Source organism: Drosophila mojavensis, unplaced genomic scaffold (genome assembly GCF_018153725.1).
Source record: "Drosophila mojavensis isolate 15081-1352.22 unplaced genomic scaffold, ASM1815372v1 contig_136, whole genome shotgun sequence".
Classification (NCBI taxonomy): Eukaryota; Metazoa; Arthropoda; class Insecta; order Diptera; family Drosophilidae; genus Drosophila; species Drosophila mojavensis.
Genome location: NW_025318667.1, coordinates 8,496,879 through 8,519,219, shown reverse-complemented (window position 1 = coordinate 8,519,219; position 22,341 = coordinate 8,496,879). Strand labels below are relative to the sequence as shown.

The following is a 22,341-nucleotide window of genomic DNA, read 5'->3' as shown; positions in this document are numbered from 1 at the left end:
TTGTTCTTATGTAAATTTATTACCACTTAGGAAAGGCGGTGAGGGGCTGACAAGTGCCAAAATATGTTACGAAATCGCGATTGGTTTAGTCGATAAGCTAATCGAAGGCATACTTTAAAGAGTTACTGACTATAATTTACAAGAAAGTTGTGAACTTTCTTTTATATCTTATTTCCGGCATTTCAATTTAATTCAATTTAAATATTTTGGCAAAGTAAAATTTAACAGCTGTTCGATATTTAAATGCCACATTGTTTATCGATAACGAATCACTTGATTTGTCTGCAGTCTTCTTCTTGTTGTGCGTGCCAACGCATCGCTGTGACTGGCAGTTTTACAAGAACCACATAGCATTGAAGAGATAAAATTCACATACAGAGACTGTGTAATTTCAACACACAAGAGCAAGCGAAATCCAACGAAATCGAGCACGTTTGTAGGTACAACAAATTAAACGAATACAAATGAATTATTAAGCACGGGCTAGCGCTAACCGTAACGAGCAAAAGTAACTGATATTATAATTGGCAAGTTCATTGCACGAGTAATATATTTGGTTATATACATACATATATAAATATATATACATATACTTATATATATATATGTGTGCGTTCGTTAGTTCGTTCGTGTGTGTGCCTAAATGCGTGTGTAGTTGTGCAGTAAGCATGTGTGTGAATAAGAAATTTGCGAACTCGATAAAACATCGTGCAGATTGTTAAGTGGCAGTCCGACCTACGTTCAATATATATATATATATATGTATATATATATATATAAATAATATATATACACATTGATATATATGTACATACATATGATATATATGTGCACACAATGTATTCGTGTTTCTCCTGCCAAAGCAGCGCATAAGCTCATAGGATGTTCATAGATAATAGTAGGTCGGGCAAGCAACGTCAAGAGGCAGAAACCGAAAACAGAAGCTGAAGCAGAACCGGAGCGAGATGTGAGAAGCGGTTAAAACAAAAAAAAATCTAAAACAGTAGTGAGTCAAGTGTTTTGGTGCTATTAAAATTCCCGTGTGTTTTTGTTTTGTATACTATTTGGTTTTTTTTTTTCGTAATCCCAGTGCACTAAAAATTTTAAAAATTTCTTTTATACCTATATATATATTTATAGAAAAGAAAAAAAAAAAACAAAGATTAAGAAAAAAAAATATATCCCTAAAGCGCTAGGCAACATAAATTTTTTTTGTGGCATGTTTCAAGCCAAACACAAAAATCCCGCAGTGTAAAACGAGGCAACAGCAACAGCATAAGAAGAAGAACCAAAAAAGAAAACTTGTTTGAAACAAGCAAACGCCAAGACGAGAGACAACGACGACGAACAAGACGCTAAAAGGCAATTTAAACTCTGTGCTGAGACGTGCCAAGCAAAGCAGAAACAGAAGCAACAACAGCAGCCGCAACGGCAGCAGCGGCATTTGCAGTCGTCTGCTTTTTCAGCCAAAGCGAAAAAAAAAATATCAAACGCGATTGGCGATTAGCGATAGGCGATAACATAAAAAACAATATAGCAGCATGGACGAAGATGACAACATATCCAATGCTGATATAAGTATCGATGAGGAAGACGACGATGAGCCGGAACAACAGTCTCATCAGCATCCACAGCAACAAGAACAACATCCCCCTCCACAGCAGGATAACAACAGACGAAGAGCAGGCAATGAGGATCGCATCGGCACTGACGAGCTTGAGGCGTATCCGCAGCAATTTCAGCTGGCTAATGTGGCCAGCAGCAGCAGCAGCAGTACAAGCAGCAGCACCACAAGCGCCGAGAGCGGCGGAGCGGCGCGCACTGGGGCCACCGACTCTGGTGCAACCGGCAATTCACCGTTCCACGATTGGGATACACAGCAGAGCAGCGCACGCAGCAGTCATAGCAATGCCGGCAGCGGGCTAACAGCGAGTGCGGATGAAATGAACGAAGGCGGTGCCGGGAATGCGGGTGCCAAGCCAAGCTTCTTCTTTAGCACATCATCGTTCATATTGCGTAGCCGCAAGGAGGTAGCCGCCCTAATCAATACAGAATGTTGCCGTGGCAGCCCGACGCCCGACTTGGATTCCATTATGGATACATTATTTAATCCTGGCACACCCATCGACAATCCCGATAATATTGAGTGGATACGCTGGCTGATCGCTGGTGGTCGAACGCCCAAGGAATTTGTCAAAATTGGTAAGTACACAATGAGCCAAAGAGAAAGAGAGGAAACGAAAGAGTGCGCGCGTCATAACAAAGTTGTCAAAATTGTTAGTTCAATTTATCGATAAATCTCGCTAGCGATGTTTGTATCGTTAACACCAGGGCTAAGCCAGCTGATCGGCCAAGTCGTTGCCCCTGAAATTGGCTCCGTGTTAGTGCCTGCTGTTAGTGTGCGCGCGCGTATGTGTGTGTGTAGGGCATGGTATATGGCACGCAAGTAAAAGCAAGGTGCAGGCAGCGTGACAGTGCAACGCCATGGTAACAAAAAACAACAACACAATCAAATTATATATTACATATATATGAACATAGAGCCTAATCAAACAGAAACACACATATATATACAATCACAGTAAGAGGCATTTACATTCGTTAACTTGAGCCTATTTAGCACACATTTAATCTGGCAACATTATCTATTTACATTGTGCCAGGCAGAGTGCGTCGCGAACATTGGCAACCCCCAGATGGCCGTCGCTGTCCCACTTGTCACACGCACACACACGCACATGGCTAGCTGTTGCACCTTGTGCCTGTCAGCTGTTGTTCGGCTTGCCTTGCGTAATGCTTCCGCAGCAGCCATCCAAATAAACGCATCTGCGTGTGTGCGAAAAATGCGATTGAGTGGTCACCCTTGTTAAAGAGAGCGGTTGTTTTGCTCTCTTTTTCAAATGTTTTTTTTTTTTTTGTTGCTTTAATTTAGCAAGACGCTTGATTTTATGTATGTGTGTGAGTGTATGTGCAAATAAGAAAATCATTTCAAACAATTGCAAAATTGCAAATGAAAACGCTACGTGCTAGTGCCATGGAAACAGACATACACTCGGTAATATCTCTACACGCACACACACATATGAAAGGTGGTACACTGGGAAAAGTTTATTGACCGTCATTGTTGTTGATTTGACAATTGTGTTGACACGCCATGTTTCATGCACAGTGCAGGCAGCACATGAGATACTGAGCGAAAGCTATGTATGCTCATAAATATTACACACACAATTTCACATTGCAAATGCCGGCTTTCGAACCACAGTGCAATCTGCATACATTTCTTGTTCGCTCGCGCACTCGCTCTTGTTCTACTTTTTCATTATACTACTCTCTTTTGGGCCTTGCAATTGCTTGTTGACCGACCGTTATTGTTGTTGCCACATGCTAACATACATACATATATAAGCATGTGTATGTGTGCAGTATAAATGGCATTTGCTCATTCAATTTGCTGAAAGAAATACAAAAATCATCAAATGGCTATTTAATCGAACTTTGTCAACAAAAAAAAAAAAAAGGGAGAAATGACAATGGCATCAAGTGGGAAAGGGGTGGGGCATCGCAGAGTTGCACAGCGACTTGTCGATCGCCATTGCCAGACTATTTTACAAAATTGTCAATCAATTTTACAGCTTTGCTGCATTAGCCGTTGTTTGTGTTGTTGCTGTTGTTGCATTGCCCTTTTTCGATTGTTTGCCTTCCGATTTACGTTTAACCTTTTTTTTGCCTAGGCGCAGCCAAAGACAAGTCACGCAACACATTAAATATGCCAAACAGCAATGAGTGCATCATATTTATTTTTGGAATTTAATTAAATCAATAAAAAGAGCGTATCAACAGCGGCAACAACATCAACAACAGGCGGTTTTACGTCTCTGGGCGTGATCAAGCTATGCAAAATATGCTATCGTGACCAGTGCTGGCAGTTGTTGGCTAAAAACAGGCTAGTTTCAGAGGACGATTTGCGATATGCTAAACTAAATTGTGTATATCAAATAAATTTTAGTTTTATTATAACTTGAATACTGAATAATAAAAAATATTGAAAGCCACAATTAAGTGAGAAAAAAAAAAAAAAAAAATATTGCTTTCAGTTGAATGAAAAAAGCTAAATCGTTCGCACAGATTATTTTGATAACACGTACTTCAGCTTACGATAGGTACCAAAACAAACTATGCAAACATCGATAACGCATATGAAAGCTGCATTTCTATTTGATAATTCTAATAAAGAATGAAATTTCATATGCGAACAAAAAAGCTTTCGCGTAGACTATCGCATGGAATATCGTACTATTACAAATCGATAATAATGACCGCTATTGAAGCGTTATAATTCAAATGCACAAATATCGCTGTTTTGAAGTAACTAAGTCGCCTTTGTCATTTCAATTAGGACAGTTGTCAGTGTCGAAGTGTAATACTTCATGCGAGCAACATCGCTCACATTGCTAGCATCGTTCACTTCTAAAAAAAAAGAAAATTAATAACTACTTTATTCGAATTCAATATTCATTCCTTGCATAAACTAATTAAAGATGTCCTCTCCAGTTCGCAGCTATGATAATCATGCCAAATGCGGCCTGGTCTGGGTGCCCCATGTGGTGGCATATCGCTGTCGCACCTGCGGCATCTCGCCCTGCATGTCCATATGTCGGGATTGCTTCAAGAAGGGCAATCATAACAACCATGACTTCAACATGTTCTTGTCGCAGGCAGGCGGCGCCTGCGATTGCGGCGATACATCGGTGATGAAGGCTGAGGGATTCTGCAGTGATCATGGCATCAATAATCGTGTCAACCGGGAACCAGTGCCCAATAATCTATTGGCCGTGGCGGAGGCGATTATGCCAAAGCTGCTGTTCCGGCTGCTGCAGCATTTTCGGGAGCACAGCGATGCCTCGCTGCAGGCGCACTCCATCACCTCGTATTCGTGCGAGGCCTTCGCCAACATGCTAATCGACTTGAACAACATGGGCGAAATTATGCGCAAAGTGATGACCCGCACGCTAATCAATCCCGATGTCTATTCATATTTTATGGAAACGCCTTGCCAGGATACGCGCAACGGACGCTTTCTGAAGGCCAACCGTGAGAAATATGAGGATGCGGTCAATCGGTTCCCCAATCCCGAACCACCCGATGAATATCGTGATTTGCCAGCTTTGGGCAAGAAGCTGGTGCATACAACACTACTCGAGGAATTCATATTTTGGACATTCAAGTTTGAATTCCCGCAAACGTTGGTCTGCTTTCTGCTCAACATGTTGCCCGATCAGGATTACAAGGTGAACACATAGATCCCTGCGTGCAATTTGCAATTTTCATATAATAATTTGTATAATTTTAGGAACATCTGACGCGTACATTTGTGATGCACTACAGTCGCATTCCATCGGTGCTTGAAATGTCCAGGGATCCGGATACGCTTAGCAACCGGGTTGTCCATATGAGCGTGCAGCTATTCTCCAATGAGAGCCTGGCCCTTAAAATGGTCAACGAGCTGTCGCTGTTACATGTGATGATAATCAGTTTAAAACTGATGATGTCCAAGATACTCATACAAAATACGCTGCACGGTAATGCAATCAATGCATCAATCACAATCAATCAAATCAATCAAATTACTCATTCTGTATTTGTTTTTTACAGATCCCGCAAAGAATTTTCACTTTGTGATCGATTGTACGCGTCAGGTGATGAAGGATCATTGCTATTGGCCACTCGTATCGGACTTTAACAATGTCCTCTCGCACGAATCAGTCGCATTGGTCTTTCTGCGCGACGATAATCTCATTGATATGTGGTTTCAGTTCCTGCAAATGTTGCAGGGCATGAATGTGAATGTCAGAGAAACGGCATCGCATGTTGAGTTCGAGCCGAATAGCTATTATGCGGCATTCTCGTGTGAGCTGGAGGCCAGTGCCTATCCCATGTGGTCCATCATATCTCATCTGCAGGATGGCACACATGCCCACCTCGCCAAAAAGATCATCAACTACTGTGTGACAACGCTGCACGAATGGCTAGACTCGATCTACTTCAGGGAGCCCAAATTGTCGCTGGTACAATCCAATTACAATTATTTAACTGTATTGCCTATAATTGCCTATAATTCTGTTATATTTGTAGGAGGAAATGATGCAGGCCTCGTTTCATTTTCCGCTGCATCGATATCTAGCCGCCTTTGTCTGTCAAGCCGTCACCAAAATGGGCATCAGCCTCAGCGATGTGCTGCCCTCACGTCCCGACATTTTGCCCTTGCTAATGATACATCCATTGCGTGTGCAGGTGAGTTATACTATTCCAATATATATCTATATATATAAACTGTTTTGAACTGTTTCACTGCTGGCTTCAATCCTCAAATATTTCTCAAATACAAATCTGAATAAGATATGCCACATCACATATATCTATGTCTGTCTTTTTTCAATTTCAATGTTTGTTGTTCAATATTGTTAACTCGATGTTTAAAGATAGATTTTGTCTCAATCATTTTTAAACTTTTCTATATTTTAGAAAGAGGCTATCACTACTCCATTACGTCTTTGAGTGGCTGATGATTTTATATTTGTTCTCGTTAGCTCGGATAGCGGATAGCTTCTGTATCCACTTTTAACTTTTCTATTTATATGTTTGTCTAATATGCAACAGCTTTATATCATCGCTATCTATCAAATCCGATAGCTTCTATATCAATTTTTAGCTTTTCTATATTTCTCGTTAGACCAAAATATCTTTGAGTAACCGACAATTATTTGTATAGCTATCGAAAACTAACGATTTCTATTATATAAATGCAAAAGCGGTTAAATTGTTTGTTTTTCTATTTTGTTTTTGTATTTTTTTTTTTAGTTTCATTTTTTATTTTATTTTTTTTTTTATTATTAGTTACATACGCCTATATTTTGTATGCCAATAGGTAACGTGTATTTTGTTTATAACTAAAAATTTCAATTTCAAGTTTGTTTCTTTTTGTGTTTCATGCCTGTCAGTAGATTTTTTTGTATCGATAAGCAGCAATTAGATGTACAGCTACATATATATCTGTATGTATATATATATATATATATATATATACGTATGCATAGAAAGCTATAATTATATTATATGAGAGACGTGTTGTTGTTCTAAAATATCATCGAACAATCAGTATCTAGTTAATGTTTTTTGGCACCTGCACATGCGGCGTAAAGTCGTAGGTGATAATTTTGGGTGCCAGAAAGCCACCATAGCCCGGACGTCCCTTATAGTAGAGACCGATGCCGGCTAATGGCACCGGCGGCTGTGACACAACATCCTGTATATCCAAAAATGGGACAGTGCTCTGCGCCGCATCCTTGTCCATGCCCGAATTGACAAATTCGATGTATTGATTGTGCTTGGACATTGGTATCGAGGTGACCACCGATCTCGTGGGCACGTCAGCATTGTAGATGTTTATCTTTTGTCTGTCATGGAGAGAGAAAGTTGTGTTAATTGACAAGTGATTTGGATATTTGTGTAGTGCCTGACTCACCTGCGTTCACCGCTAACATCGGTATTGTCATTCGATTGCCAAACGCTGTTCACTTCCGGCTGTATGAGTTCACCCTTCGTGAAATCGAATTCAGTGAGCCGCGCCTCCAGATTCAAATGGGCGCCAAGGACACGGAAACGCAGTCCGGTGACCACAAAACTATAGTCATCTGTTTTCATGATGTCATCCAGATCAATGGAACGACTCTCATAGCTTAGCGTGTGGTAGTCAATGCCCTTGGCAACATTTCGATCATAGATTTTGTATTCATCGACGGGCTTCCAGGACAAGGTTGACTCATTGATGGCGCCACGTGGCAGCAGTTGACCCTCCTGGATCTGCAGATGGAACACACGATTCCGTTTCACAAACCGCAGGCCGGTAACAACGCTGTAGGCAGCCAACAAATGAATTTGTTAAATATATATCAAAGATTTATATATGAATTTCTTCACTCACTTGTTCTTCTTGACATCCGCCACGGATTCGCGCAGATTAAAGAAACGATCAGACTTCAAGCCCTGCTCGTCGCACAGACAGAAACAGTAGCTGCAATGCCAGAAGAGATAACGCCACCAGCTGTCCACCTTGGTGGTGCCTCGCACACACCTCTGACGCCTTCCGAGCACACGTCCATTCTCGTACTCGATATACTCGTAGCGACGTGTGCTATTCCTTGCCGCCGGGCACACCCACATATCAGAGTCAACGAACTGGCAGTTGTAGAGGCGACCCGTGCACTTGGGCTGTCGCGCGCAAAAGTATTCCTTGAAGCAGCCCTCGCTACGCGTCGACTGATAGAAGGAGCATGTCTCGCGGCATGTCTCATCTGCATTCAGATCCACCTCGTTCTCAATGTATCCCTGCAGCAGGCGTGTCACCTCATCGTATGTTTTGTTTAGTACAAAATGCTCGGGATCACAGCGCCAGACAATACGATCGGAACGGCGCATCACCTCTTTAAGTAGCTTTAGTGTTCGCTCCGTGCGCTTTTCATAGTCGCGACGCATTAGTTCCGCCTCCTGTGAGAAATTGCCACGCCCATAGACGCGCAGCATCATCCATGAGAATTCCATCATGGTGTAGCCCTTCAGTTCGGTCAGTGCGATGTCTGTGTACAGTGAATACACAAATTGTTGGGCCGATTGCTTGGTGTGGCACATTTCATCGGCGGACACCTGAAAATTGCAAATGTAATCAAAATAAATATGCACCTATATAGAAATATTTGCGGTATACAGTTACGTGCACTCAATAATTGTTGCAATATCGATAGCACAGCTGAATTGTTATAAATTCCAATTATTTAGGGGAACAAAAAAAAAAACATTCGCTCTCTTCTCTCGCTATCTCGCTCATTTTCGCTTTAAAGTCGTGTTTACGTTATCGATAGCACATCTCAATTACAGTTATGACCTGCCATACGTTCCAATTAAAAAGCTGCAAAAGCTTTACTCTCTCCCACTCTTCGTCTCCCTCCCTCGCTCGCACGTTCGCATTGTGTTTTATTTACATTCTATGAGAAAACAAAAACAAAAAACATTGCCATCATTCCATTTCCGCTACTGTGGCTCTGCTGCTGCTATTGCGTGCTGCAGGGTGCAAACAAACCTAGGCAGTGGGGCTGCCCGACTGATAAGCATATAAAAACACTTGTGAATGTGAGAGAGACGGAGATATTAAATAATTTGGCGTGTGATTTGATCTGTGTGTATGTGTGAGAGTGTGTGTGTGTGTGTGTTGGTTCCATTCTGGCAAATGCATTTACAAACTAACTAACCACCATGGCCCTGTAGTAAAGGGTTTGTTTGACCATATATTCCTCGATTGTTTGAAATATTTGCGACATCGAATAATGCTTATCGTTACGCAACACCGTCAAGGTTAAATCCAATACGGCGCGCTCCTCGAGTCCATCGCTTGAGACGGGTTTCATTAGGATGTTCTGATAAGAATTAAGAATCGTTTTAAGATTATATAGAAATGTGTTTGTTTTTAGTGAAATTGGTTATTCTTTGGTATTTCATTGTGGTACCTTATAAAAGTCAAAGATACGATTCAGTTCAGTCAATTTCATCTCCAGTTGATTCCATTCGAAATGATGCATAATTTTATATTTATCACTCGCAAATTCACGGCCCATTTGACGCTTATTAATAAAGTTGCGATGCGAGTCGTAAACCTTGCGCAATTGTGTCTCCTTGTTGTTTTGGCTATTTGCCGTTTTGTTCAAATAAATCCAGAGCGCACGCTCCAAACTGAGATATTCGATGCGCAGGGCATCCACCTCAGTCATTGGAGTCCGATGCATATACGCCGACTGCGCAGCAGCGCCAGCGCCAACAGAAATCAGCATCAGCATTAACAGCAGCAACAATAACATTATCGTTGACATTGGGTTATTTCTCTTCTCCATGTCTGCTCTTTTACGCAGCACAATAATTGATGTGATTGACGGACTTCCAAGAATCGATAGAATATCTTTAGACACTTTTCTGAATCGACTTCTTTCTTCTTTTTTATTTTCTTACTGGTTTTATCACTTATATTGCCGCGTGCCAAAAATTACCAACAAGCAGTAAATCGGCGTTGCCAGCCTTTTCGAACAAAGGCACCCACTTAGTTTTCAATGTACGCATGCATGTGCATGCATAAATGTTGTCCGTTATAGTCGACCTGCAGCCAGAAGTAGTTCTCACACACTACACATATGCTGTGTAGTGTAATTTGTTAAATGCTTAATTTCAATTCAGTTTTGTTTGCATTTGATTTGATTTTGCGATTTATTTTAATTTTTTGCTGAACACTTTTCAGCTTTGTGTCGCTGCTGTTGCTGGTTGTTTTGCTACTGTTTGCTGCTTTCAGCCGCTCTGCTGACTTTTGTGTATAAATATATGTACATGTGTGTGTGTTCACGTATGAGTGTGTATCGCTCGGCACATTCAGAATCAGAATTTACTCCCGCTCACTGTGTGCGCTCGTCGCTCCCTTGAGCCGCTTTCGAGTACTTTTTTGTATAATTTTTTTTTAGTTTTCGTATTGTATGGTTCTTGCCGTTTTTTCTATACATCTAGCGCTAGTCGACATCGACGACGCTGAGAGTTCGTTAAAAAAAATGAAACAAAAGTCTGAGAGCTTTGCGTTTTTCATTGTGTTGGCGGCCAGACATGGAGCGCTTTAAGCATTACACACACACACACACAAGTGCACTTTTCGCATGCTGGTTTGAGTGAGTGAGTGCGGGAGCGCACTCTTTTGGACATTCTGCTAAATCTGACAGTATTTACGACACCAAAGGAGCGGAGTCGGGCAACAATGCACGATCAGCTGTTTGCACCTGTTCAATCTTAAATTAATATCGATAGTTGTGACGTCACATTTATATACTTAAGTACCACTAACAGCTGTATAGACGACACTGCTGCACTGCTCTCTCGCGTACAAGCGCGTTCTCTCTTTGTATCTCTCTCGCTCTCTCGTGAGCCACCACCATGATATGCATTAAGAAACAACAAAAAACAACAAAGACGTGCTGAAACGCTGTTGGTGGCAGCGCAGCTGCATTGCCCTATTCTCAAACAAGTCGCGTTTGCGTTTTCTTAATGTTTGTTTGTTTGTTTGTACGCATTGTTTACATTAGACGAGACCTTTGACCTCAGTATGCGTAGCTAAATAGAGGTTTACATTCATACATAAGTATGTATGTATATGTGTGTTTGTGTGGGTGTATGTCTCCGTATAAATGTCAGCTTTTGCAAATTCAACATGTTTTTTTCGCAGCACCTTCAGCACTGATTAAATAAATGAAATTTGCTGCTAATTCGCATGCGTGCGTTTGTAGTTGAGTATGTCGCACTGTGTGTGTATGTGTGTGTGTGTGTGTGTGTGCGTGAGTTGAGTGTGGCTCATCTTTTGGCTTCGCTTTGTGTGTCTGTCCGTCCTCCCATTAAATTCCGTTGTTTCTGCTTGTGGATGAGTAATACATATGAATATTGAGTCGCGGCCGACGCGGTTCAAGTTATGGACTTTCTTTTGGGGTTGCCCAATTGGCAGAATAAAGAAGAATAAATAAACACAAAGGCAAAAGGCGAGAAACGCTTAGCAAGCATGGACCGGAAAGTCGAGTTCAATTGGATCCATTTCTGGGAACGTTTTAACGTCAACAGCAGCTAACTAACTAAACTAACCCAGCTCAATGCGATGAATCATTCATTCATCCATTCATCTCATGTAGGAAGTCAAATTCACATGCACAAGTGATATTTTTGAATTGGAATTTGCATCGTTTAGGTTACCTCATAGCTGGCCGCCAGTTGGGATAGCAAATTGCTCGATGATGAATTTATCTTCTCATCGTTGCCATTGCCCAGCAGCGTCAAGTGCAATCGCTCCATCAGATGATGCACCGAATAGGCATTGGGCGAAACGGTCCATTCAGCGAATGTGATCAGTGTGCTCATCTCTAGCTTATCCTTGTGGGTCTCGTAGTTTTGCATTTGCTGATAGCGCGACGAGATGCGATTCATCGTATCCGATATTTCATTCATTTTTGCCATTAACGGTACATTCCGACTAATGAAGTTGTTAACGGACTCAATGGCCAGCGCCACATACTGCGAGTGCTGCAATGCAATAATTTTGTTGTATTAATTATTCCTAAATTAGTGTGGATTAAGAGTTGAGAGTTTAGTTCGGCCTTAGCTCACCTGTGCCTCCGTCTCGTCAATCTGTCTGCTGACCTCCTTCAGGCGCTGCAGCACTTTCCGCTGTTTTTCGCGCATCAGCGGAAATTCAATATTGGCCGCCAATGGCGACGATTGTACAACATCCCACGCCTTCAGCACGCCGGTGGTCACCTCCTTAACAATGTGTATAATATCCAATACATCCTCAATGACCGCCTCTGTTGGTGTCGGCTGGCCACCCAGCAGCAAAAGCAAGCTCAACCACAACGACAATGTTGCCCATTTCGCTTGAAACTGCAGCAGCTGCATGATTTGGGTTTATTTGTTGACTCGTTCAAGTTTAGATTACTATTTTTTTTTTGCGATCAAAGCAGAAAACTGACACAAGAACGAACAAATAAACACGAACACAACAACAACAGCAGCAGCAGCGACAGCGAGAGCAATAGCAACAATCACAGTCTAACGACTACGGCTCACGCAACTGCGTCAGTTGAAAGGCAAAACGCGAATGGCGGCAAAGGCCGTCGCTTCTATCTGTGGCTGTCTGTGTGATGGCTGCTCTCGCCGTTAGCTTAGTTTGTATTGCTTGACTTCTTTTGCGTTGAAGACATTTTCTCTTTGTTGAATTTTTACAGTTGCATGCAGAGCAGCATAGGTCAACACATAAGTGCGAGTGAGCAAACAATAACGTACAAACAACAACAAACATGCGTATCGGCCGTTGCAGCGCTGCCACACTGTTTAAATACATGTTATTTTGAATAATTCGTTCAAATGCACTCACTGTAGCGTATCGATAACAAGTTGCAAAATATCGTTATGTTATTTAAATTTGAAACTTTCCAGCTGTTATGTTATCGACTTGAGTCGTTATGATTTCGATGAACGTCGCGACTTACAACACTGATTTCGTTTTGCTTGCTTATCGCGCGCTTATTGATATGTGAAAGGGGGACTCCCGTTTATTCTGCACATTTAAGAGTGCAGTATATGGAAAATTAAAATATTTAATGAAAACTTGCAGCCACATAATAATTTTAATTATTATAATTATAATTATAATTATTATTAAAATGTCTTATTCCATTCTTGTTTATTTTCTTCTCTTTTAGAGCTTTTTCTACGAAATTCTTGCCGGAAAATGGGTGCGCAACGGTCTACAAATCAAAGGCCAAGCAATGACCTACATACAAGCGAACTTTTGCAATTCCATGGCCGACATGGATCTATTCTTTCTGCAAATTTGCGCTACAAATCTGTCGCAATACTTCTTTCTGCAGAATACAATTGAATTGTTCGATGTGGGTCAATGGCTGGAAACGGCGCCGCTGAAGCAACCACAAAAGCCGGAACAATCATCGATGCTCGAGGGTTTTCTCACATTCCTGGCTACCCTGGTGACGAGTCGCACCAATTTGGGCAACGATGAGGCGACCCAATGCATCATTGAGATTAGCGCCCTGTTGGCAACTGAAAACAAGACGCATTCACAGTTGCTTGAACTGATGCCCGAGCGTTCGGGCAATGTGCACACAAAGAACTTTGAGACGTTCCTCAAGAAGCTATCCGTGTACAAAGCACCATCGAGCGGGTCGGAGAATCTGGAACAGGGTCTCTTCACACCCATCGATGAGGTGTGGGAGGAGTATTATGATCCATTGCATGTGCTGCTGCGCGCTGTCCATCGGCGTGACTTTCAATCGTCGCTGGATCGTTTCACCAACTATGTGAAGTCAAAGGATAAGATGCCAGCCAGTGGAAATCTGTGGCCACCATTTCGTTTGCCATTGCCGGTGGGCAGCGCATTCACCGATCCCTGCAGAATTCTCAACTCTCGCCTCTTCCATTCGACCATACTGTCGATCTTCTTCCGGGCCGTGCATACGCGAGATGTGTCCGAGCATCTGCTCGCCTTGGCTGTCTTTCTGCTCGAGATCGCCGTGGAGACGAGCAGCGATATAAATGCAGGAGGAGCAGGTGGCTCGTCGAACTCATTTGGCGGATCGGTCGCCTCACCCGTTGCCATGGTCGAGTGTGAGCCGCAGCATAAATCTGGCTACTACTACGGCGGCAGCCGACGTGAGCCGCCCAAGCTCTTCCATTGCTATCCCACGGACAATCTCAGCTGCAATCTGCGCCATGTGGTGACAAAGGTTTCGCTCAAGTCGCGCGATCCACAAGTGACCACGTCCAGCTATCGCTCGAATCCGTTCTTCTCAGATCTGGACTTTGATGTCGATACGGGCGGTATGCGTATGATTGGCGACAGCTACGGCCTGGACGATCTCGACGAGACATCGGGCGCAATGAGCGTGGCACGTACGCAACAGCAGCGCGCCAATAATGCGCTCACACGCATGCGCATGGAGGTGGCACTGGTGCCCGATCTGTCGGTGGTCGCCGAGACGGGCGTCGTATTGCTCCAGCCGGATGGTTCTGATAGCGATGGCCATGATGCGGCCATGGATATGAGTCCGGCAGGGGCTGAGTACCCTCATTTCCCATTGCAACAGATAACGCTGCCCGAGAGCGGCATGGAAGTGGCCATAAGACGTGATCTCCTGCTTGCCGAGACGACGTCGGCAGCGGCAGCAACGAACGACGATCGTGATAGGGATAGAGATAGGGAGCGGGAGCGGGATCGGGATAGGGACAGGGACAGAGACAGGGAGCGCGATCCGCGCCACACTGGCTCCACAAACACAACCAATGAAATGTTCTCACCCACAACGCCGACGGGCGGCATGCTGTTGCCCTTCCAGCGGGTGCGTCTGCCAGTGGCTGTGCCCAGCAGCAACATGGATGTGGTGCCATCGAATGCGTTGAGCAGCGGCGCTGTTGTCGGTGCCGGGGGTCGCATGACCTACGATCCAAGTGGCGGACGCAAGCGCACCGTCGACATTGCCATCGGTGGACCCGCCAACAAGGATGAGCTGCATATAGACGAGAGCATATTGTCGCTGCTGCTCAAGCTCCACTCGCAGCTGAGCGGAAATTTGGACAGCTTCTCGCTCAGCGATGGCGGTGGCAGCAGCAGCAGCAGCAGCGGCAGCGGCAGCAGCGGCAGCAGCAGCAGCTCCGCTGCTTCATCCTTGCCCATGGATGTGGACTGCAATGAGGCGAGCACCTCGACGAGCACGGCGCTGGCCGAGCGCGGGCATAGTTTTAGCAGTAACTATAAGAACATTCAAGTGTCCAATTCACGCATCGGCGACGGACCCTTCTTCATTGGGAATCTGCTGCGCAAGATCGCGACAAGGGATGAGCTCTGTGCGCAGAGCATCGATGATATACGAGCCCGTTTGTGGCCCAATCAGCGCGAGAAGCAGGCGGAGGCACGAGCACGCGAGACCAAGGAGAAGGAGGAGCGCCGCAAGAAGGCACGCGAGCGCCAACAGAAGATGATGCAGGACTTTGCCAACAAGCAGAAACAGTTTATGCAATCGGCCGCAGCGGCGGCCAACAATATGGACTTTGGGGCGGAGGATGAGGATGATGAGGCCATGTATGAGGAGCAGCCGAGGGAGAAGGAATACGACTGTATCATTTGCAATTGCACCACGCCCAGCACTGAAACGAATCCCATTGGCCTCGTCGTCCTGATCGAGTCCAGCGGCATCGTTGGCCATCGACGTCGCATCGCCGAACGTCTGCCCCTGCCCCTGAATGATGCGGACAAGGAGCGTTTGGCCGTGACCACACGATTGGCCACCGAATTCGCCCGGCGCACCGAGCTGCTTAGCCTCAAATTCGGCGACGAGTCGTGGTATCTATCGAATAACATGGCCTACGACAATGGCGTCCATGTGCAGTCGTGTGGCCATCATGTGCATCTCAGCTGCCTGGAGGCGTATCTGAAGACGCTCTATACGACGCAACGCCAGCCCGTGCAGGATCGGGGCGAATTCTATTGCCCGGTCTGTCGACAGCTATCCAATTCTGTGCTTCCACTCAGTCCACAGCTGGACAGGCCAACGCACCTCGTCCGCTCCGGCAATCAGCCGTTCGAGCAGCTAGTCGCCGATCTCACGGATCTGATCAAAGAGAACGAAACGATACCGGTAAATGTAAATAGTCAAATCTACATTCCTCATTCAGAAATATATATCTGTGCAGCTGTTATATGCCATATGGATGGTAGATGTATAACAGATCACTGTTAACAGCTTGGTGGTTAACATTGATAGGCTTGTTAACAGACAGACAGGGATATGGATGATGTAAGAGAGAGTGAGAGAGAGCTGGAGAGTAAAAGTAAAGTGAAAGAAAGATAGGAAAATACGATAGGTGGAGAGATAGAGAGGAAAACAAAGATAGGGAAATATGATAGGTGGAGAGATTGAGAGGAGAGAAATAGAGAGATTGGGATAGATAGAGAGAGGGATAGTAAGAGAGATTTACAAATACAGAGCTTGAGGGTGGAATAGAAAGAGAGAAAAAGATAGAGAGCAAGCCTATAGAGATATAATACATCATATATAAGGCAGGAAAGAAAAAAGAAAAGGTCAAGAGAAAGACGGTTTCAGATAACAAAACAGAAAACATGGAAACCGTTTTTAACAACGCTGTTAACATCATCTTTTACAAGTGGTAGGCAAATAGATAAATATTCAGATAAAGAAGAGGGAGCAAAGAGTGTAAATTGATAAGGTTGCCTATCTCTGTTCTATTTTAGATAAATTAACTAAGATAAAATGAGTTCTTTCGAAGAGTCTAATGATTCAATTTCTAACATAAACTTAACAGAATATACGAATAAACTATGTAAAGTATATTATTATAATCATGAGCTAGAGGGAATATATGTATATGTAAATATATAGAGTATTTGAATGTCATTTAATAATGTCCTTCCTTTAAGCAGCCGACGAAACTAACAGAGGCCATGGGACATGCCATGGAGGTGATGACCAATATAGCGCAGCGCAAGGTCAAATCCTCGAAGATCACGTTCCGGAAGCTGTTCATATTTGTGACATCGATAGCGCGCACCAATCTGGAGGCAGAGATAATACAGCGCGGCGGATCGCTGTGCTCCTCGAATGCGACGCGCTACAAGCCGAAACGGGATTGCATTGTGCCACTGTTGCATGTGCTGTCGGTGCATGTGCGCGTCCTGGTCGAGTGGCCGCTGTGGAGCAGCTGGGCATCGCTGGCCGGTATGCCGGTGACCGACACCGAGCCATTGCCCACGCATTGCCGCGAGGTGATTCCCAGCCTGCTGGCCGATCCGATAGCGCTGTTGCTCAAATTCATATTGCTGGCGCCGCTGCATCTCGATCAGGGTAAGTTGAGGCGACATCTCCAGCTCGTCACTGAAGTCACTAAGAGAATTCTCTCTCTCTCGATAGATTACTTCACCTGCATGGTCAAGGTCATGTACAATCTGCTCTACTATCAGATTGTTGTGCAATTGTGCGTTACGCTCACCGAACTCGAGTGCGATCACATTTTGGCCAATTACGGCGACGAAACGGCCCCAGCTGGCTCGCCCATCACAGCAGCAGCAGGAGCAACAGGAGCAACGGCAGCTGGAGCAGCGAGCAGCAGCAGCAGCAGCAATCGTCGCAGCAGCAGCGCACGCTTTGGCCCCGCCCAGAGCTGCGCGGAGCTGGGCAGAGCGATGGCCCTGGTGTTGAATCAAACGAATCGCCTGACCCATCTGCGACGTGACAGCCTGCCCAGCACCAGTAGCAGCAGCAGCAGCAGCAGCAGCGGCGGCAGCGGCAGCGGCAACACAACAACAGCAGCTGGAGCAGCTGGCAACAGTAGTCAATCGGCATCTGAGCTCAATCTCAAGTCAATGGAGCTGCAGCTGCAGTCGTTGTGTTTGCCGTTCCTGCGCATTGCCGCGCTGCTGCGTCAGCATTTGTATAGGAACGAGATGCCAGAGATATCGGCGCCTGGGCTGGAGTTTGTGCGTTTGGTTTACTATTTGGAACTGGTCACCGATTCCATGGACTGGGATTGCTTCAATGCATCGAAGGGCCTGTGCTTTATACCCGGCACCGAGCACACCTTACCGCAGTTCTGGTGCAAGCAGCTGATGGACGTTCATCCGCCCTCGGATACGGTGCGCGAGCTGATACTCATGAATCAACACTCGCTGTGGCAGCAGCCGCGTCTGCTCAAGCTGCCGCGCGAATACGAGCGTCTCTTTACGGTGAGTAGCTGCAGAGAGAAAGAGATAGAGTGCGAGAGTGAGGAGAGAGAGAGTTAACCAGTGAAATGTTAAGCTGCATTTGTTAATCAGTTAACATGTTAACATTAAACTAACAGAAAGTTAACATGGCTCATGTTAGACATTATATAGACAATCTCCTTGGAATACGTTTTGCATTCATATTTACATTGTCTTTGCAGTACTATCATGAGCGTCCATGCCTCAACTGCTACAAGGTGCCGAAGGAGAGTTCCATTTGTTTGCTATGCGGCACAATTGTCTGCCTCAAGCAGAACTGCTGTGCGGAAAAGGAGTGCTGTGAAGCCGTGCGGGTAGATATCCATAACTTTTCATCAGTCTATGCAAATAGATATTGATTAAATCATTTGTCTTCTTTCATACTAATTAGCACACATTATCCTGTGGCGGCGGCATTGGCATCTTTCTGGTTGTCACCTCCACGTATATAATTGTCATCCGGGGACGACGTGCCTGCCTCTGGGGCTCACTCTATTTGGATGATTTCGATGAGGAAGATCGTGATCTCAAGTATGTGCTCACATGCCTAATCCACTAGAATTTCGAATGTAATTTGCATTTTCCAATTTTGTTGCAGACGCGGCAAGCCGCTGTATCTGAGTCAAGATCGATTCGATTTGCTGGAATCTCAGTGGCTGTCACATAAATTTGCACACACAAAGCATACGTGGGTGTTCCATCGTGATCTCTTGTGAAACATGGAAGACCTATTGCGCAGCATACAGGAGCTGGTTGGCCAGATCTAAGCAGGAGAGAGACACACACAACGAGGGAGCGAGCGAGGGAGAGAAAGTAAGAATGAAATGATGCCAATCCGAAAGCCTGAATCGAGTCCTCGTCTCCACAACCTTCAACTACTTTCTTAGCCAAAGAAACGATGGTCTCTCATCAGCTTCCCATACACACACTCACTCACTCACACATACACATACACTCACACACACACACACACTACTATGTCTTAAAACGAAAAAAAAAATAATAAGATGTGTCGCGCTTTAAACATATAAACAAATTTCTAGTTGCGCGTCACAGCCGGCGATGCCTATGATAAATGTGTCTATGTATATGTATGTATATGCATATGTATGTATGTCTGTATGTATAAATATATATGCATATACGGATGAGAAGCAGCAACAGATTTAGCTATGAGTCATATTTAATATATATAAACATAAATACTATATAGCTATATATGTATGTGCGTACATATATGTATATATATGTATGCATATAAATAAATATATATGTATATGTACATAGAGAGAAACTGAGATATTAAAGTCGCATTCATATAAAAAAAAACATATATATGTATATATATATATATATATATATATATATATATATATATATATATATATATATATATATGTTTTTGTGTATGTTGTATACACTTAACAAAAATAAAATAAATGAAAAACAAACAAAACAAAAAACAACAATAAATCAATATATGAATAAAAACAAAAGACAAAAGAATAAGCTAACTATAAACTCTATCATAATATATTATACTAATATATATATATATATACATATATATATATATATATATATGTATATAAATATATACTCGAACAGAAAACTTTCTCAAATATATTTAAACTGTACGACTTATATTGTTGAAATAATTATGCAACGTCTTTAGCTCTGATCCTACTACTGCACTCAGCCTGTAGATCAAGACGCTGATCATATATATATATGTATAGATATATATGATACCCTTATAAGTCTCGATATTTGGTTAGGTTTATTTAAGCTACACACACTGACACGCACACACACACACACTCACAGACAGACAGACACAGACAACAAACAAAAACTTTGGCCTCATGAGTTTGTGCATGTAAAAAACGAAAACGAAAATGAAATTCAGATAAACATAGCTACAATACATACATATATATAAATATATATATGTACAACTCGATAGATATTTACAAGAATATATGCAAACACATTTACAGTTATCAAATATTCCACAACAAATGTTAAACGAAAAGCGAATTGTGAGAATCGAGCATAGAAAATGATGATGAAGAGCGCTTAAGAAATATTTAAAAAATTTAACACCACATAAATTATATATATAAAAATTATATATATAAATTAAACTAAAATATTCATGATAAAAATTAAATATTAAAAGAATAAAAACATCAAATGAATTGTGAAAACTGTTTGTGAATTTGTTATTAGTTTTAAATAATTGCAAGCTAACATTGTTTAATGTACAACTGTATAAACAAAAAAAAACTAAATGAAAAAAAAAAACAACTGCAATTTTCTAATTCCAGGGTATACGAAGAGTTTGGGACAGTTAACTGCCAGCAGGCATTAATTGTGTGCGCGTGATTTCCTATTCTAATTTTTTTTTTTTTTTATCTCTTTAGATTTAAGCTAAACAAAGTTGTCAATTCATTTAGTGTATTAATTAATTCATAAAATAGAACACAAACAAACTAAAACAATAATTAAATTTAACAAAGGAAATGAGAGAGAAGTATATAAATTATGAAAAATATTCAAATAAAATCTGTTTTTTTTTTCCCCCTTTTAAATTTGTGAGTTCCGTATTTTTTAGTTATTGTTCTCGTATTTATTTAAACAAAAAAAGTAAAGCAATAAATGCAAAATGTTTTTGTTTCTTCATTTTTCTGCATTTTCATAATTTTTTTTATTTTTTTAATTTTTACCTTTTTTTTTAATTTTTAATTTTTTTTTTTTTAAATTTTACATATTAGAATTTTGATAATTGAAAGTGTAGAAATATGTTATATGTAACTATGTAGAAATATGTTTGTGAAAGTATATAGAAGTATACATATGCACGCAAACGCATACATGGACAAATAAATTCTTTTATATTTTTAAAAATTTTTGTTTTTCAATATTAGATTTTTTAAAATTTTTTGTTTTAGATTTTAAAACTTTGATTGTTTGAATAATTGCAAATATAAAAAAATTCCATTTAAAAAAATGTAGTAATACTATGTAGAAATATGGTTGTAAAAGTATATATGTATGAGTATACGTATAAACGAATACACACACAAATACGCGAATACATTTGTTCAAATTTTGTTTTTTAATATTTGCTTTTTTACTTTTGATTTTTTTCAGTTTGCTCATATATATGTATGTATACATATAAAGGAATATATATATTTACAAACTGAAAAAAAATTGAAAAGTAAAAAAACAAAATATAATTTTTTTTAGATTTTAAATTTTACAATTTTAATTGTTTGAATAATTGCAAATAAAAAAATAATTCAATTTGTAGAAATACGTTATAACTATGTATAAATATGTTTGTAAAATTATATGTGATTATACATATGCACGCATACATATACATACATGCACGAATACATATTTTTTAAATTTTTTTGTTTAATTTTCCTGTTTACTTTTTTTTTGATTTTTTTTTTTTTTACTTTTTAAATTTTTTCTGTTCTTTTTTCTATGTAGATTTGCTTGTAGATTTTAAATTTCAGAATTTTGATTGGTTGAATGATTGCAAATATAAAAAATTCAATTTAAAAAATGTATTATAACTATGTATAAATATGTTTGTAAAAGTATATATGTATGAGTATACATATGCACGAATACATTTTTTCAAATTGTTTTAAAAACATTTTTTTTTTAATTTTTTAATTTTTTTTTTTTTTTTTTAGATTTTAAGTTTTAAAATTTTGATTGTTTGAATAATTGCAAATATAAAAAAATTAAATGTTGTTGAAATATGTATATACATATGTACATACATGCATGAAATAGTTTTTTTTTTAATTTTACAATTTTAAGTGTTTGAATAATTGCAAATTAAAAAAAAAAAATTCAATTTGGATAAATATAATACTTATAAATATAAATATGTTCGTAAAAGTGTAAGTGTATGCCTATAT

At 41.4% G+C, this 22,341-nt stretch overlaps 2 protein-coding genes across 5 annotated transcripts; one reads left to right on the top strand and one right to left on the bottom strand.

Moving 5' to 3' along the window:
• Positions 1-306: 306 nt before the first annotated feature.
• On the top strand, positions 307-19,470 carry LOC6585003 (E3 ubiquitin-protein ligase Ubr3). 3 transcript variants are annotated; one of them, XM_032732573.2, is made up of 12 exons: positions 307-436; positions 1,230-2,202; positions 4,555-5,291; positions 5,354-5,582; positions 5,656-6,068; positions 6,136-6,294; positions 13,326-16,280; positions 17,078-17,498; positions 17,565-18,376; positions 18,577-18,708; positions 18,786-18,925; positions 18,993-19,470. In XM_032732573.2, exons 2-12 carry the CDS (start codon positions 1,542-1,544, stop codon positions 19,108-19,110), a joined length of 6,777 nt encoding a protein of 2,258 aa, XP_032588464.1. In that variant the 5' UTR covers positions 307-436; positions 1,230-1,541; the 3' UTR covers positions 19,111-19,470. The 3 variants fall into 3 exon arrangements, with proteins under 3 accessions (XP_032588464.1, XP_002010643.3, XP_032588463.1); XM_002010607.4 differs by lacking the exon at positions 307-436 and having other exon boundaries at positions 1,140-2,202; positions 13,326-16,274; XM_032732572.2 differs by lacking the exon at positions 307-436 and having other exon boundaries at positions 1,140-2,202.
• On the bottom strand, positions 6,869-12,762 carry LOC6585004. Of its 2 annotated transcripts, none has more exons than XM_002010608.4 (5): positions 12,232-12,762; positions 11,821-12,147; positions 7,985-8,703; positions 7,526-7,915; positions 6,869-7,457 (listed from the first exon to the last, which is right to left on the bottom strand). In XM_002010608.4, exons 1-5 carry the CDS (start codon positions 12,517-12,519, stop codon positions 7,163-7,165), a joined length of 2,019 nt encoding a protein of 672 aa, XP_002010644.2. In that variant the 5' UTR covers positions 12,520-12,762; the 3' UTR covers positions 6,869-7,162. The 2 variants fall into 2 exon arrangements, with proteins under 2 accessions (XP_002010644.2, XP_015016533.1); XM_015161047.3 differs by lacking the exons at positions 11,821-12,147; positions 12,232-12,762 and adding exons at positions 9,306-9,470; positions 9,561-10,536.
• Positions 19,471-22,341: the final 2,871 nt, after the last annotated feature.

Bases quoted from the DNA above. Each gene is read 5' to 3' on its own strand.
- LOC6585004 (XM_002010608.4), bottom strand. From the start codon at position 12,519: ATGCAGCTGCTGCAGTTTCAAGCGAAATGGGCAACATTGTCGTTGTGG. The intron at 12,148-12,231 runs GTGAGCTAAGGC...ATTGCATTGCAG, and splicing joins TTGACGAGACGGAGGCACAG to CACTCGCAGTATGTGGCGCT. The intron at 8,704-11,820 runs GTAACCTAAACG...TGCAATTTTCAG, and splicing joins AACTGGCGGCCAGCTATGAG to GTGTCCGCCGATGAAATGTG.
- LOC6585003 (XM_032732573.2), top strand. From the start codon at position 1,542: ATGGACGAAGATGACAACATATCCAATGCTGATATAAGTATCGATGAG. The intron at 6,069-6,135 runs GTACAATCCAAT...TTATATTTGTAG, and splicing joins GGGAGCCCAAATTGTCGCTG to GAGGAAATGATGCAGGCCTC. The intron at 18,709-18,785 runs GTAGATATCCAT...CATACTAATTAG, and splicing joins AGTGCTGTGAAGCCGTGCGG to CACACATTATCCTGTGGCGG.